The following is a 15848-nucleotide window of genomic DNA, read 5'->3' on the forward strand; positions in this document are numbered from 1 at the left end:
TCTGCTCCGCCGATTTCAAAGCAGAGAGGGCGTTCATTCTTTGGGCAAAAGGCATAATTTGAAAGGCGTAATTATCTTGCAATGTTATTACCAACAGTTGAAAGAAAAATACACATTGGCAGCTGCCTGTTTGTGGGAAGGAGCAGGTTTTACGCTGCCTTGCCACCCCCCCCCCCGCACATGTTCACACTAGGGACTAGAAACTTCCTCCCACCTGAGCCTTCAGAGATTACACTTCCCAATAACCCCAGGGAGGAACTGTGAAGCACGACAAGTCTTGCATTCTGCATTATTATTATAAGTATTTTGATTTCTTACATTCATCTACCACCTTTTCATCCAAGGAGCTCCAGGTTCCCCCCCACTCCTCATTTTATCCTCACAACAACCCTGTGAGGTAGGTTAGGCCCCAAGGTCACCCAGTGAGCTTCATGGCTGAGTGGGGATTTGAACCCCAGTCTCCCAGGTCCTAGCCCATGCTGGCTCTCAATCACCCTCTCTTCAAAACACATGTGGGGATCTGAACTCAATGGCTCTAGATCCCCAGCCACTGGCTTTCCCTCCCCATGAGTAACAGGCCCAATGGTCTTCCCGGCTGGGACAGTTGCCCCTGGCAACATCAGTCTCCCTCCCTTCTGTTCAGCCAGGTGTGGCAAACAGGATGCAGGGGACAGGTGGGGAATCTGTTGCTAAGCAACAAGAGGCCAGGGACCTCTCAGTGGGATGATGGGACTAGGAGAGATGCTGGAGTTCTGGCCGTGTGTGTGTGTATATATCTTTTTTTCTTCTGAAGTTCAGTGTGCCTGACTTCGTCCTTAAAACCCGCAGAGAATGGAGCTGGTTTTCAGCTGTTTTCTTGGAGGCCGAACAATAAACCTCTTTGTGTACAAAATACACAGAGATCAGGAGAGAGAGAGAGAGAGAGAGAGAGAGAGAGAGAGAGAGAGAGAGAGAAGTAAGGGGAGGTAAGGGAGAAAAACCGGCCCTTCGGCCCTTCAGGGTGGGGCAGGGTTGGGTTTGGAAAGGGACCCTGCAAAGGCAACAATTTTGAATCCTTTACTGGGGATTGAACGAGAGCTACACCCAGTATAGGCCTGACCAGCCACTTTGTTCTGCAGAACAGAGCTGTGCATTCAGTTCACTCCACACTTGCAAGGAATCCGTCCTTCAGGGTGGCAGGACCTAATCTCTGGAACTCCCTGTCCCTTGATATTAGCAGGCGCCTTCACTGTTTCTGATGCCTGTCTAAAGACTGCGTTGCTTTCAGCAGGCCTAACCAGACGTGTAATTTGGACCGGTAATTATATTTTATAATGTTTGTTTTTTCAGAGCTGCTGATTTTGCTTATCTTTGGATCCATTTTGGGTTGGCTTCCTCTTACTGTTAGCTAAGTTCCGTTGCCAGTTCTAGCAGCCAAGCCCTTTTGATATTCTTACAGAGCCTCCATATCCAGGCACAGTCTATCTTGTTCCCTGGTTCTTAGGGGCATTTTGGCCACTGTGAGAACAGGATGCTGGACAATGATGGGCCATCGGCCTGTTCAAGAACTGGGCTTTTCTGATGTTCTTAATTGTCTCCACCAGTCCTTCTGGTACACTGACATTCTCCCCAAGTCATATTGATAAGAATGACCAGAAACTGTTTTTATACGCAACAACAGTGGCGAGGCTATTGCTGACCCAGGTGTGGAAACAGCAACAATTGCCAACAGTAGAAGAGTGGCAGTACAAGGTTATGGAGTACGCAGAAATAGCCAAACTAACAGCAAAAATTCGACATCAGGGTGATGAAACATATCAAAAAGAATGGGGGAAATTTATGTTATATATAGAGAAGATGATATGAAATAGGGAAATCAGTAGAACCGAAATAAACCTCATAACGGGAAAATACAAAGAAATTTATTGGACAATGATATCAAAATGAATTAAAAATGTATATTATGACCAAGGTTGAACAGTATTTATAAATGAATATTGACAAACAACAAGAATTGTATATATAGAAAGATTTATTTGTTTATGGACATTTCATGGACAAAAATTAAAGAACAACTATATACAAAATGGATAAAGACAATGCGAAAAGATAAAGACGACACAAAAAAGATGGAAGAAGGAAGGAGGGAAGTCAGCTCTTGAGAGCAAGAATAAATGTAAAATGTAATATAATATGTGTATGTATTGTTGTTTAGTCGTGTCCGTCTCTTCGTGACCCCATGGACCAGAGCATGCCAGGCACTCCTGTCTTCCACTGCCTCCTGCAGTTTGGTCAAACTCATCTTGGTAACTTCAAGAACACTGTCCAACCATCTCGTCCTCTGTTGTCCCCTTCTCCTTGTGCCCTCAATCTTTCCTAACATCAGGGTCTTTTCCAGGGAGTCTTCTCTTCTCATGAGGTGGCCAAAGTATTGGAGCCTCAGCTTCAGGATCTGTCCTTCCAGTGAGCACTCAGGGCTGATTTCCTTCAGAATGGAGAGGTTTGATCTTCTTGCAGTCCATGGGACTCTCAAGTCTCCTCCAGCACCATAATTCAAAAGCATCTATTCTTCAGCGATCAGCCTTCTTTATGGTCCAGCTCTCACTTCCATACATCACTACTGGGAAAACCATAGCTTGAACTATACGGACCTTTGTTGGCAAGGTGATGTCTCTGCTTTTAAAGATGCTGTCTATGTATGTGTGTGTATAGTGTGTAATTGTAAAAAAACCAATAAAGATCATCTTAAAAAAGAAAAGAAAGACATTCTCCCCACGCCACACCAGCCACCCCTCCAGGCCCCGGACGCCAGTCTGCCCACCACAAAGATACTTCTCCTGTTTGACAAGAGAGCGCCCTGAGCCGGCTGGGAATAAGCCCTGGGTGGCTCAGCAGAGTCGCGTCTGGGCTTGCAGGCCTGAGGGGAGCAGCGGTGGGGCAGGCAGGGAGCAGGGGTGGCTCGAGAACGCCTGCGCTCAGCAGAAACCTTTGCATCCCGTTGAAAATGCAGCCCTGGCAGTTTCATTCAACGGCAAAACTCTCTCGGGTGCTCAGCGTGAGCTAGACAGGGCTGGGGCTCAATTGGTAGCCGGAAAATCAGGCCACGCGACTGGAAGTTTCTACTCTTTCACAACTTTTACAGTGAGAGAGGGTGGCTGCTATGGGCAGGGTTGGGGTGTATGGCCCTCTATTCCCCCCCCCCCCAAATTTATTGGTTTTACAAGTTTATAACAAATATAACATACAAAAAATAAAAAATGAAAATAAGAAAAATAAAGAAAAAAGAACATACAAATAAACACTTAATCCTTCTAAGATCCAATTTCGTTTTCGTTTTTAACTGACTTCCTCAAATCCTCCCTAACTGAATTCTATTGTATCCCCTTGTAACAGTTTTCCAATACCTTCTTTCTAACAAAATTTACTTTTTCAGATTTCTTTCTTTACTTCTTTTCATAGTTTCTCCAACAATGTTTTACAATTTAGTCATATTCTATTCCTAAGCCAAATTGATAAATTCAAGTAGCTTTTACATATCTTATATTACAATATTTAGCTAAATAATCTTTGAATTTCTTCCATTGGGGTGTATGGCACTCTAGGCCACTCTGTCTGGCCCTTGTAACTTTCCCCAAGCCACGCCCCTTAAACACAGGCCACGCCCCCTCACCAGCCCTGCTTCTCACATGCTCAACATATTATCTGCATTAGCTTAATAACCACTTTTGTCTCTTTATGGCCGCTGAAAGTTCCAGAAACGATTTCCTGAAGCTGCCTACACCTGAAGCCAGCACGTCAAATGCGGCCCTCCGAGGCTCTTAGCCCGGCCCTCAGAAACCTCCCCAGGGTCACGCCCCTGTTTTGCACGCTCCCCCCCCCCACTAAACCCTATAAATTAATAAATGGTGGGGTTTTGTTGATTTGGGATGTGAAGGGAGAAACACCAGCTGCAGAGGAATTCCTGGGCTAGCCTCTGCAAAAAATAAAATAAAAAAACGACCTGCCCAAGCCAGGGCTATTAAGAAGCAATGCAGGGCCATTGAGGGCACAATGCAAGAGAACTGTTCTTCCACCATGGTCCTGAGGTGTGAGACTGGGGGGTTTGGACGGTTGCCAAGGTAACTGGGTGTGAGGTGACAGGAAAAGAGGTGTTTTCGGAAGAAGAAGGAAGACTGGGATCCATCTTGGGCAGGCTGGCTGAAGGTTGCTTGCAGTGCTGCGGGGGACAAGCCCCTCATGAAACGGCCATGTTGTAAGATCTGGACTCCCTCCATGCAGACTGAAGGTGTAAATAGGTGAATAAACCATATTTCTTAAAGCTACACTGGTCTCTGCCGTGTCTCAATTCTCCAAAGGAGCACAGACCCTGGAAGACTGCCTGGAACCACCTGGGATCTTGCTATCGCTCAGCAAAGCGTGGGGAGCAGTGCCGGATTTATGTATAAGCTAAACAAGCTATAGCTTAGGCCCCCACTCTCTTGGGGCCCCCAAAAAAAATTAAAGGAGAAAACCCCCCTCAAATATTTTATTGGGGGCAGCAAAGAGACCTCGACCGTAGGAGTTAGGTCCTATGCCTGGAGAAACGGGGACTTCGGTAGCTGTGGGAAAGCAGGGACATTCAATCTCTGCAACTGCTTCATAGACGCAAGACCTACCGATGAGCATTCGCTGTGCTCCCTAGGCTTGATATCCCTGTGCAAATCCTGTTTTTTTCTAATAAAGAGTTAACTCCCCTTGCTTTGCGTGATTTACTGCTGGCTTGATCCTGACACTGTGGTTTCCAGAAACTGATGTTCTAGGGCTGCCATATTTCAAACAGCAAAATATTTTAGTTTTTGCCCAAAGTTGTCGAGCTTTGTTGGCAAGGCTGCTGACTGATATGTCAAGGAAATGCTGGTTTTTCAAAATCATGGTTAGTAGCCATCGAGGCTGCTCCACCCTCTTTTGCCTCTGGCATGTGGTCCCTGGAAGGCCCTTGGGCTGAAAAAATAGCAGAATCATGGAATTGTAGACTTGGAAGGGACCCACAAGGGTCATCTAGTCCAACCTTGTGCAATGCATGAATCTCAGCTAATGAAGCTCAAGACCACCCCTCCATACATCATACACACATCACAGAAAGGGTGGTCTACAGCAGAAATCTGAGTGCTTTGTTTACCTCCTGTCTGCCAGGTTACCTGTTTAATGGTCACTTGATTGGATTGCCTGGGGAGCCTGGCCAGTCTTTTGCAATGATAAATATTTAGTTCCTGAGCCAAATGTACCCTTAAGACTGGATTTGTGAAGGAAAAGACAACAGGGAGGCTTTTCCATTTTCCTTTGACCTTGCAGAGAAAACATCTGGTCAGTTTGGGAATCAAAATGGTTTCAGGTCGGTCTTTTTGTGTTGATCTATGTCCGTGCTTGGTTGGTACACGTATGAACATTTAACATATATCTAAGACCCCCAAATTCCTATCACAGCATCCAACCTCTATTTAAAAGCATCCCACGAAGGAAAGCCCACCACCTTCTGAGGTCGTCCATACCACTTGTTCCCCTGGCCCTAGAATGATGCAACGGAAACATTCATAGAATCATAGAATCTTAGAGCTGGAAGGGACCCAAGGGTCATCTAGTCCAACCCCGTGAAATGCAGGAATCTCGGCTAAAGCACCCACAGCAGATAGCCAATGAGGGCCTACGATACATAGCTCAGTTGGCTAGCTAGAGCATGGTGCTGATAATGCCAAGGCTGTAGGTTCGATCCTCGTAAGAGACAGCTGTCTATTCCTGCATTGCAAGGTGATTCGACTAGAAGTGTTGAATGGTCTCTTTAAATCTGAAGGTTCATTATTGTTCCACAAGATGTGTATTTTTTAACGGCCAGAGCAAATAACATAATCAAGTTTTACAGCTGTGAAGCAGTATAGCAGGTGCTGTTAAGTTATGTTGATTAAGCTGTTGGGTATAGCAGTGTTTCCCAACCTTGGGCCTCCAGCTGTTTTTGAACTACAATTCCCATAATCCCTGACCACTGGTCTTGCTAGCTAGGGATGATGGGAGTTGTAGTCCAAAAACAGCTGGCGGCCCAAGGTTGGGAAACACTGGGGTATAGTATATAAAGAGCAGCAAGTAGCTCTCTCAGTACCCTGGTGGATGGGTCATGCTTATTGATATATTGTAAAAAGGTAAAGGGACCACTGACCATTAGGTCCAGTTGTGGCCGACTCTGGGGTTGTGGCGCTCATCTTGCTTTATTGGCCGAGGGAGCCGGCGTACAGCTTCCGGGTCATGTGGCCAGTATGACTAAGCCGCTTCTGGCGAACCAGAGCAGCACACGGAAACGCAGTTTACCTTCCCGCAGGAGCAGTACCTATTTATCTACTTGCACTTGACGTGCTTTCAAACTGCTAGGTTGGCAGGAGCAGGGACCGAGCAACAGGAGCTCACCCCGTTGTGGGGATTTGAACCGCCGACCTTCTGATCGGCAAGCCCTAGGCTCTGTGGTTTAAGCCACAGTGCCACCCGCGTCCCCTGATATATTGTAATTTAGTGTAAAAGGAGTTTTTGTTATTAAAACCTAGCAAAAGTTATTTTGCATTTCTGGAATGTGTGGTCTCCCCAGCACGCCTTCTGCAGAGCAACTAATCTGCAAAATAACCAACAAGAAAACCCTCAGGGTCTTTCTCAACTATGTCCTTGTGTCAGTCTGTGCTTCTAATCTTGCCTCCCTTCTCTCCCCTCCGAAAAGAGAAGGCAGCAGCAATGAAACAAACCCAATGAAGTTTTAAAGCAAACTTTATTGTGGAAAGAGAAAGAGGCGTGGAATAATCTCCATCACGACGGAGCCTCCAGATCAGAGAGGCGTCGTCGATGGGGCCTTTGTGAGGGAGATGGAGAGAACAGGCGCGAGGCTGAACTCTCAGGTCTCCGGCCTGCACAGACACCACAATTGCCCTTGATTCTGCCCCCCCCTCAGATCACTTGCCCCTGGGCATCTTGTCGGGATAGCCCTGGAAGAAATCGTTGCACATCATGGCCACGCAGGCCAGGAAGACGGCGTACTCTTGGAAGTCCACCTCGTTGTCCTTGTTGTTGTCTAGGTTGCTCATTATCCTCTGGAAATTCGTCTCGTCCTTCTTTTTCTGCGGGAGGGAGGTTGGATTTCATTGGTGGGGGAGGTTTAAAAAGAGATCTGGGGTTGCCACGACGTGGCTGGGAAGGAACGGGGGCTGTCCGACCCTTGCTGCGTTGTGCGAGAGCTTTTGCCTCACCAGCTTTGCAGGGGAAACTGGCTGTTTACTGCTGAATCAGAACGAATGCCGATTTGCAGAAAACCCAATTGACATTCATTCCGATTCAGCAGTAAACATTGGGGGGTAGTTCCCTGTTGCCCCAGCCACTCTGGGCTTCTTCTAGCCCCAGAGGCTAGGATCCAGAGAAGGTCTAACCTTTTTGCATGTACGTGTTTTTAATTATTGAGGTACTGTATTTTTTCCTCTATAAGACGCACTTTTCCCCTCCTAAAAAGTAAGGGGAAATGTGTGTGCATCTTATGGAGTGAATGCAGGCGGGAGGCTCTGCTCAGCGCTCCCTTTAAAGAGCCCCGTGGAGCATGTGTGAGGCTCTTGGGGGCTTTTCCCCGAGGAGGGAGAAGGGCTGCCCTTCTCCCTCCTCGGGAAAAAGCCCCCAAGAGCCGCACACACGCTCCACAGACTCTTTAAAGGGAGTGTAGCTCTTGGGGAAGCCTTTATCCCCCTGCCCAGGAGAGGCTGTGCGCGGCTACCCCATAAGCCAGGACAGCAAGAGGCTATCCCAGAAGTCAGATCCCTCTTGCTCTTCTGGCTTATGGGATTCAGAATATTTTTTTCCTTGTTTTCCTCCTCCAAAAACTAGGTGCGTCTTATGGTCTGGTGCGAAAAATGCGGTAAGTAGTGCCATCTGCTGCCTTGGTAAAGGGTTGCTGAAAGGCACACCTTTCAGTTACGCCTGTCTCTCTGACTTGCTTATGTGCCCTGCTTCCCCATTGGGCTTTTGTATAGCCTAAACATGGATGGAGGACGATGGACACTCATAGCCATCAGACTGCTCCAATGGCCTGGAGCGCAAGGCACACCCGTCTTCCAGTTGGGTCTTGCCCAGGGATGGGGAGCCTGTGGCTTTCCAGACTCCAGCTCACATCAGCCCCTGCCATAATGGTCAGTGATGAAGGGAGCTGGCCATATCTGGAGGGCCGCAGGGTCCCACACCCCTGTCCCGGACACATGTCCCAACCAATCAGGGATCACCCATTAAATGCACATGCAAAGGTGTGAAGCAGGAATGGGGAGCCTGTGGTCCTCCAGATGTGGTTGGACTTCAACTCCCATCAGCCTCAGCAGGCACTGGCTGATGGTCAGGGATGCCGGGAGTTGTGGTCCAGAAGCAACTGGAGAGCTCTGCATTAGAAGATGCAATTGGGATAGATGTCGGAAAGGCAATTGCCAGTCTAGTTCAGGGATTGGGAGTCTTTGGGCCCACTAGATGTTGCTGTATTCCAGCTCCCATCAGCCGCATCACCCATCAGTCAGTGATGATGAGAGTTGTAGTCCATCTGGAGGGCCACACGTTCCCCACCCTTGTCCTGGGCACATGTCCCAACCAATCAGGGATCACCCAGAGATTCTAGTCCTCATGGTTCAGAATAAAGGGCAGTGTGTCTCCAGAGTTTCAGGAAAGGATTCTGTTGCAGCCCTACCTGGAGAAGGCAGGGATCGAACCTTCTGCGCACAAAGCAGATGTTCTACCACTGAGCTGCCCCCCTTCTCTGAAAAATAATGTAAGTTTCTAGTCCTCATGGTCCAGTAGCTCTCCAGGATTTCAGGAAGGTATTCTTCTGCAGCCTTCCCTGGAGATGCAGGGGACCTTCTTGAGAAGGAGATGTTCTCCCCCATCGAGGTTCCCTCCTTTGACTTACCCCGAGAAACCCAGGCAGCTCCTTCAAGAGCAGCTCCTTCAGCTCCGCCTTGTTCAACTTGAACTTGTCTCCTTCCTTGCCGGAGTAGTTGTGGAAAGTTGTGACCATCACCTCCAGGGCCTTCTCCAGGGGACTCGCCATTTTCGGATGCTCTCGGAACCTGGCGGTGGCAGAAGAGCGGGTTGGGAATGAGAAAGCTGGTCAGGTGGTGGACAGTGGTGGCGCTTGCCCATTGAGACTGGCTGGGCAGACAACAGGGAAGCCAATGGGAGGCGGAGCCAGAGCCAAGGAGAGGCGGAGCCAACTAATTCCGCCTTTGTCCCCATCCTGCTCCTCTCTTCTGCAAAGGCAACCCTAAGGCTACGTTTGCACCAGATATTTAAATCACTACGATACCACTTTAAACACTCATGGCTTGCCCCAAGGAATTCTGGGAGCTGCTGATTGTTATGGGTGCTGAGCATTGGTAGGAGACCCACCCCGCCTCCCTCCCTTCCAGAACTCCAATTCCCAGAGTGGTTTGACAAGCAATCCCTTTTCTTCCCAGGGAACTCTGGGAATTGTAGTTCTGTGCTTCGCATAGATCCCCAAATGGTTGGAATCTGTATTGCAATATAATTTATATATTGGAGGAGATTCTTGAGAGTCCCATGGACTGCAAGAAGATCAAATCTATCCATTCTTAAGGAAATCAGCCCTGAGTGCTCACTGGAAAGACAGATCCTGAAGCTGAGGCTCCAATACTTTGGCCACCTCATGAGAAGAGAAGACTCCCTGGAAAAGACCCTGATGTTGGGAAAGATGGAGGGCACAAGGAGAAGGGGACGACAGAGGACGAGATGGTTGGACAGTGTTTTCAAAGCTACTAGCATGAGTTTGACCAAACTGCGGGAGGCAGTGGAAGACAGGAGTGCCTGGCGTGCTCTGGTCCATGGGGTCACGAAGAGTCGGACACGACTAAACGACTAAACAACATCAACAACACGGGAGTCATGTAGACATATCTCAGGGTCAATGTACTCATTTGAAGCATGATGCAAGTGCTGTCAGTCGCATTATAGTCTATCCTTCATTGACAAGTCAATGCAAAGCAGCTAAGAAAGTTCTGGCTAAGACAACTGGGGATTCTCGTAAGAATCCATCGGAGGATTCCATGCAAATTTTGATCAAATGTACAGTAGTTTGGGATACAAGAGTCTGCTCAACAAGAAACAGAACATACAAAAGCCCAGTGGTAGGAACTGGGACTTCTTGTAATGGAAAAGAGAGGATGGAGACAAATTCTGGGAGCTGGTGGCCTAGGGTTAAAGTAAGTGAGATAAGGTGGTGGGAGAAATTTCAAATTGCCAACACCAACTGCAGATTTCTGCTATAGATCCAAGAGCTATGAAGCAATACAACAATAAGGGTCAGAACAGGTTTAAATGGTGGTACGATTGATGCCTTTAAAGCATCACGAGGAATGAATCAAGGCTGCATTCTGGCTCCCGCTCTTTTAACGTCTATATTAACGATTTGGTGCCATATTTAGCCAACGCAAACTTCCCCGCTGCAGTAATTAGGGACAGAAAGATCTCAATAGTGATGTAAACAGATGATTTAGGGCTCCTCTCTCTTTCCCGATTGGGTGTCAAAAAATCACTTGGAGGTGCTCAGCACATACTGTAAGCAGGAAAGCCTATCCATAAATTAAGACCAACAGTATGATTTTTGGCAAACATAGTCCTAGGTATAATTGCTGCTTAGAAAGGGACACAGGTAGCGCTGTGGTCTAAACCACTGAGCCTCTTGGGCTTGCCGATCAGAAGGTCGGTGGTTCGAATCCCTGTGACGAAGTGAGTTCCTGTTGTTCTGCCCCAGCTCCTGCCAACTTAGCAGTTCGAAAGCATACCAGTGCAAGTAGATAAATAGGTACTGCTGTGGCGGGAAGGTAAACAGCGTTTCCGTGCGCTCTAGTTTCTGTCATGGTGTCCCATTGTGCCAGAAGCGGTTTAGTCATGCTGGTCACATGACCCGGAAAGCTGTCTATGGACAAACGCTGGCTCCCTCGGCCTGAAAGTGAGATGAGCGCCGCAACCCCATAGTCGCCTTTGACTGGACTTAACCGTCCAGGGGTCCTTTCCCTTTTCCTTTTTTACCTTTGCTGCTTAGATCAGCAAGCTAGGGGACAAATGCGCTCATTTAGAAACCTGGGTGTACTCTTTAGCAAAACCCTCTCTTGGAAGTGTCATACGGAGACAGTGAAAATCAAAGCACAGAAAACCATAGGGGCATTGATGAAGTTCTGTTGCAGCAGTGCAGGGCAGGTGATTGAACCTGCCCTAAATATATTTAGTAGCAAAGTACTTACTCGAGTGCTTTATGTTGTTGAAATCTGAGGCTCTGATTTGAACTCATTAAAATTTTGTAAATGGTGCAGAATACATATTTTTGGAAGCTATACTTTCTACCATCAGGAATATTAGCAGTTCTTCTTAGTAAAGAATCCATGTGGCCAACATTCAAGGCAAGAGCAGACGGCACTCAATTAAACTACCTTTTAAAAATGGCTCCTATGCATATTGAGCCATCATCAAAAGATGATTTGGACTATTATTATTTCCCAGAACTGAGCTCTGCTTCGATGAGGAGTAAGTGTGAACTAAGGGATTGCCTTTTCTGGATAGAATCCAGAAGGAACCGCCCACAACCAATTTCCCCTTGGTATCCGCTCTCCAGAAAAGAGCATTCTAGAGCTAATTTTCTGACCACACTCTCGCCAGACAAGAAATGTTTTGGTTGAGCTGCATCTCCCAAGTGATGCCCGCTGCAGTCGTGGATGGTCACTTCAACAAGATCCATCATTCAAACAGACTTTTTGGTTTGCCTCAGGTAGAAGATATCACTCATTATCTGTTAGCCTGTCCCTTGTATAGAGAGACCCAAGAGATCGCTCTCTGAAATCTTTGCACACAAGCAAGCAGTCCCACCCTGGCAGAAATGGTTTGGTTTCTTTAGAGTGACAATAAGACCTTTGTAACATACAGAGTGGCCCTTTATGCACTGGCTGCGGGGGGAAAATCAGGAAAAAGGAGTTAAAGAAAATCACTATAAATTGTTGTGGTGATTTGGAGGCTTAATCTGGAGTCAAGGTGGATTTGAGTTTGTTGGTGTCTCTGGTAACCATTCTCTCTTACATCATGGAGGTTGGCAAATTGGATTTTAAAAAGGCAAGGTAATATTAGAACTGCCGCTGCCAGAGATGCACAAGGGAAACTGTGTTTTAACGCTGAGGAAAGTCTTTTTTATATTATGGATTTTTACGTTATGGGTGTACGTTCTGTATTCTTTTATTAACGCTATTGCTTAATACAAGCCTTTGTCTAGAACAATAAACTTATGAGGTGGATGGCATCAGAGTCTATATTTTTATTTTTCATCGCCTCCAGACTGAGGTTTGCTGGAGGGAGACCACACCCGGCTTTAGTCAACCACAGAATCTGGAGATGGTAAAAAAAGGAAAGAGGAAACTCTGAGTCATGGTGAAAGAATCGGTAGTAGAATTTGGTGGCAAAGTCAGGGGAGGCTTGAGTAAAACAGATGGGAGGGGGGAAACGCCAGAAAGGGATCTGTACTTATTGGGGTGGAGGTGATACGTCTGTCCCCTAAACTGATGGTTCTTCCTCTTGATCCCAGATGAGTTTAGTTGCAGTCGATCGCTGGTTTTGGAGGGCAGGAGTTGAGGAAAGCACATTGTGTGCATGTTCTGGCACACCTTTTAGAGTTAAGTGTCAAGAGGCCAGTCCTCATGACTAGGGGGTTCTACCTGGAGGGAGGGGCCGTTTTCGGGATGAGAAAATCAGCCCATTTCAGTTTCCCTCAGTTCCTTATTTTGCCAACTTTAAGTTCAGCACTCCACATTTCCACATCAGCTTTCTGCCTTGATCCCCAATTAAAAACCATTTTAAAAAAGCTTTAAGAATTGACCACTGAGCTTGCTTCCCCCTCATGAAAATTCGTCAGCAACTTACTGCAATATTTCCCCCAATAGACACATCCTTGGAAGTAATTTTGCCTAATATAATACATTCTATTTTCACAGATTAACACATTTTAAGGCACACATTCCCCTAATCTATGCCTTTTTTTGGGGGGGGGGCGTACACATTACTAGGCTGGAGAACCGCCTAGCAAAATTCAAAGAAGTTCGAATTTCCAAAGGTTGGCTGTTTTGGTGCTATTTTGGAGAGAGTGGGGTATATAGGTTTGTTTGCCTTTAAATACAAACTGAGCTGAATCCGCCCTCCACTACTTAGCTGATTGTGATCCACAAGGAGAAAAGTCGCTTCGTGATCAGCTGAATGCGCAGTCTGAGATAGGGCAGGATAGACACAAACAGGATTGCGCTGAGAATTGCGCACACAAACCCCTGAGGTCCCATCTGTACTGAGCATTTGAAGCACCCTTCTTTATTTAAGTCAGTGTTTCCCAACCTTTTTTGGGCAACGGCACACCTGTTTAATGAAAAAAATCTCGCGGCACACCACCATTACAGCCCCGTGACGTCAGCGCGCAGCGTCACGCCGGGAGGGACGCACGAAAGTGAAAGTTTTTAATTTTTTCCCCTCCCCCTTGCCGGGGAACCTCCAAGCTTTGTGGGTGGGGGGGGAGGAGGCAGCAGAGCGAGGGACTGAGGGACGGCGGCAGCTGAGGCGGCGGCGGCTGTTGTGGTGGTGGCGGCGATAGCGGGCGGAGGAGGGGGCGGCAGCGGGAGTTGCTGCTGCTGTTGTTGCTGCTGCTGCCCGGACATGCCGGCCTCCTCCTCCTCCGCTGTCTCGCGCTCCTCCCTTTTGCACGCGCTGCCCCGCCGCTCGGCACCACCACCGCGGAGCCGCCCCCGGCTCGACGCGGATCCTCGCCGCCGCCGCCTCTCACCGCCCGACTCGCCCGCCTCCCTCCCGCGGCACACCAGCCGATGTCTCACGGCACACTAGTGTGCCGCGGAACACCGGTTGGGAAACACTGATTTAAGTAGTCCCCCCCACCACAAAAATCTTGGGGTGCTGAAAGCTGACACCCCCCCCCAAATTCTCCACACAGAGCCCCAATTTCCAGAGTCTATCCATCTCTCTCCCTGTGAAACTGGCAATTGCAGCTCTGTGAGGGGAATATTTGCTGTCACATACAGAGACACACTCCTCATTTGAAATGAAAGGTGAGGACCAGCTATCAGGTTCCAAAAGAATCAGTGCCTTCTAGTTGTCCAGAATCTGATCATGGGTTGTGGAAGGGGGTGGGAACAATGCCTCCTACTTTAAAAACCACACCCTTTAGCCACTGGGAAACTGAGCATGCACAGAATGCTATTCTTGGTAGGAAAGCCCTGTTATACAGTCGTACCTCCAATGTTCTGGCTCCCAAACGATCGAAAACTGGAAGTGAATGTTCCGGTTTTGGAAGGTTTTTTGGGAAGCCGAACATCCGACGGGGCTTCTGCGTCTTCCAATTGGCTGCAGGAGCTTCCTGCAGCCAACCAGAAGCCGCGCTTTGGTTTACGAACGTTTCGGAAGTCGAACGGACTTCTGGAACGGATTCCGTTTGACTTCCTAGGTACGACTGTATAGATAGATGAATAGACAGACAGGCAGATAGATACCTAGGCAGCCACACCCTTTATTCACTGAGCATGTGCAGAGTGCTGCTTGGGAATGGGGAGAGAAAGCCCTGCCTGCTATAAAAATCAAACCCACAGCCATTAGCTGCTGGGAACCTGAGTGCATGCAGAGTTTGGCCCTTTCTGTTTGCTGAATAACAGCCCTTTGCAAGCATATTGGATTGCGTAGGAATCAGGGGCGTCTTGTAGAGTCGCTGTTCTGCTCTCTGTCGCTACCTGTGGTAAGACTGGCTGAAGGGAATGGAGGGACACGACGCCCATTTCCTCAGCGACTGCTAGCAGATTGCCGTGCATGACACACACTGGAGAAACAAATTTCACCTCTGCAAAATAGGTCCGCTTTGGATGAAAACAGTCGTTCTTACATCTATCAAATGCCGGTGTAACACTGAAGAACATCTGGGGACTTGAAGCTCCTTTCCAGGGCTGGTAGCGTTAAGATCTGGGCAAGATTTCTTGTGTGTGGGCGAGATCCCACATCAAGACTCATGCTCCGAAATGGACATATTGAAATCAATGGACTTACCTAACATTGAGTTGCAGCCAGTGTCACTCCTCCTCACAGCAGACCCACAGAAATTAATCAGCATGGGGTTGTATCCAACCACATTCTGCTCAGGGCCATTGCAATAAACAAACCTAAGTTCGTGTCGATTAACTTCAGTGGGTCTACTCTGAGTAGGGCTACCACTGACTACAGCTCAACGGCGAATTTTGGTCCCTTAACTTCACCGCGTCTGCTCTAAGTAGACCTTAGTTGGGTAACCACCCTAAAAAAACCACTGATTCCTGTGGGTCTACTCTAAGTAGGGCATATTTGGCTACTACTCCCAAGCCACAAGGAAGTTCTGCACTTCTGAAACTGCACCTGGACTCTGGTCGGTCATGCCAGCCTCTGCACAACATCAGGCTGAAACTGATGGCCTCAGGAAGACAGCATCATCCTTGTTCTATTTAATTTAATTTTTTTTTTTAGAAAATCAGACTAGGCATGTAAAAATAACAAACAAGACTTACCACAGCAACCAAACACCGAAGCGATCGAGGAGGCTACAGGGCAGGATATGAGGGCTTGTGACAACTCGAGCCATATTTAAAGCCTCGGCAAATCCGCCCTTTTATTTCGGTTGCAAAAAGTGTACACCCACCGGGTTCAGAAAGAGACCAATAAGGATCTCCCCAGGGTGTGTTTTTTTGGGGGGGGAGGCTAGTGAGGATGCGAAGGCCTTTGTGATTGCTGCCTCGCCCCTCTCTTTTGCACTCATCCCCGCAGCCCTC

General features: G+C 47.8%; 2 protein-coding genes and 2 long non-coding RNA genes across 4 annotated transcripts in view; 2 read left to right on the forward strand and 2 right to left on the reverse strand.

Moving 5' to 3' along the window:
• Positions 1 to 15848, forward strand: part of LOC308575278 (protein S100-A13-like) — a 110130-nt gene that overhangs the window by 26356 nt on the left and 67926 nt on the right. The window lies entirely within an intron of this gene.
• LOC308575651 lies at positions 963 to 3186 on the forward strand. The gene is made up of 2 exons (XR_014002903.1): positions 963 to 2174; positions 2692 to 3186. It is a non-coding gene; the product is annotated as an uncharacterized lncRNA (long non-coding RNA).
• LOC308575261 (protein S100-A4-like) lies at positions 6742 to 15745 on the reverse strand. The gene is made up of 3 exons (XM_081173924.1): positions 15588 to 15745; positions 8918 to 9077; positions 6742 to 7106 (listed from the first exon to the last, which is right to left on the reverse strand). The coding sequence occupies exons 1-3, from the start codon at positions 15659 to 15661 to the stop codon at positions 6942 to 6944; spliced, it is 399 nt and encodes a 132-aa protein (XP_081030050.1). The 5' UTR covers positions 15662 to 15745; the 3' UTR covers positions 6742 to 6941.
• On the reverse strand, positions 13971 to 14472 carry LOC308575349. Its single transcript, XR_014002800.1, has 3 exons — positions 14453 to 14472; positions 14219 to 14306; positions 13971 to 14148 (listed from the first exon to the last, which is right to left on the reverse strand). It is a non-coding gene; the product is annotated as an uncharacterized lncRNA (long non-coding RNA).

The sequence above is a fragment of the Podarcis bocagei genome (genome assembly GCF_964188305.1).
Source record: "Podarcis bocagei genome assembly, chromosome: 16".
Classification (NCBI taxonomy): Eukaryota; Metazoa; Chordata; class Lepidosauria; order Squamata; family Lacertidae; genus Podarcis; species Podarcis bocagei.

What these genes read in the sequence shown, in the direction of transcription:
- LOC308575261 (XM_081173924.1), bottom strand. Translation starts at nt 15,661, where the DNA reads ATGGCTCGAGTTGTCACAAGCCCTCATATCCTGCCCTGTAGCCTCCTC. An exon ending in TTCGGTGTTTGGTTGCTGTG is followed by an intron (nt 9,078 to 15,587) that starts GTAAGTCTTGTT and finishes TGCCACCGCCAG; the next exon opens with GTTCCGAGAGCATCCGAAAA. An exon ending in AGCTGCCTGGGTTTCTCGGG is followed by an intron (nt 7,107 to 8,917) that starts GTAAGTCAAAGG and finishes TCCCTCCCGCAG; the next exon opens with AAAAAGAAGGACGAGACGAA.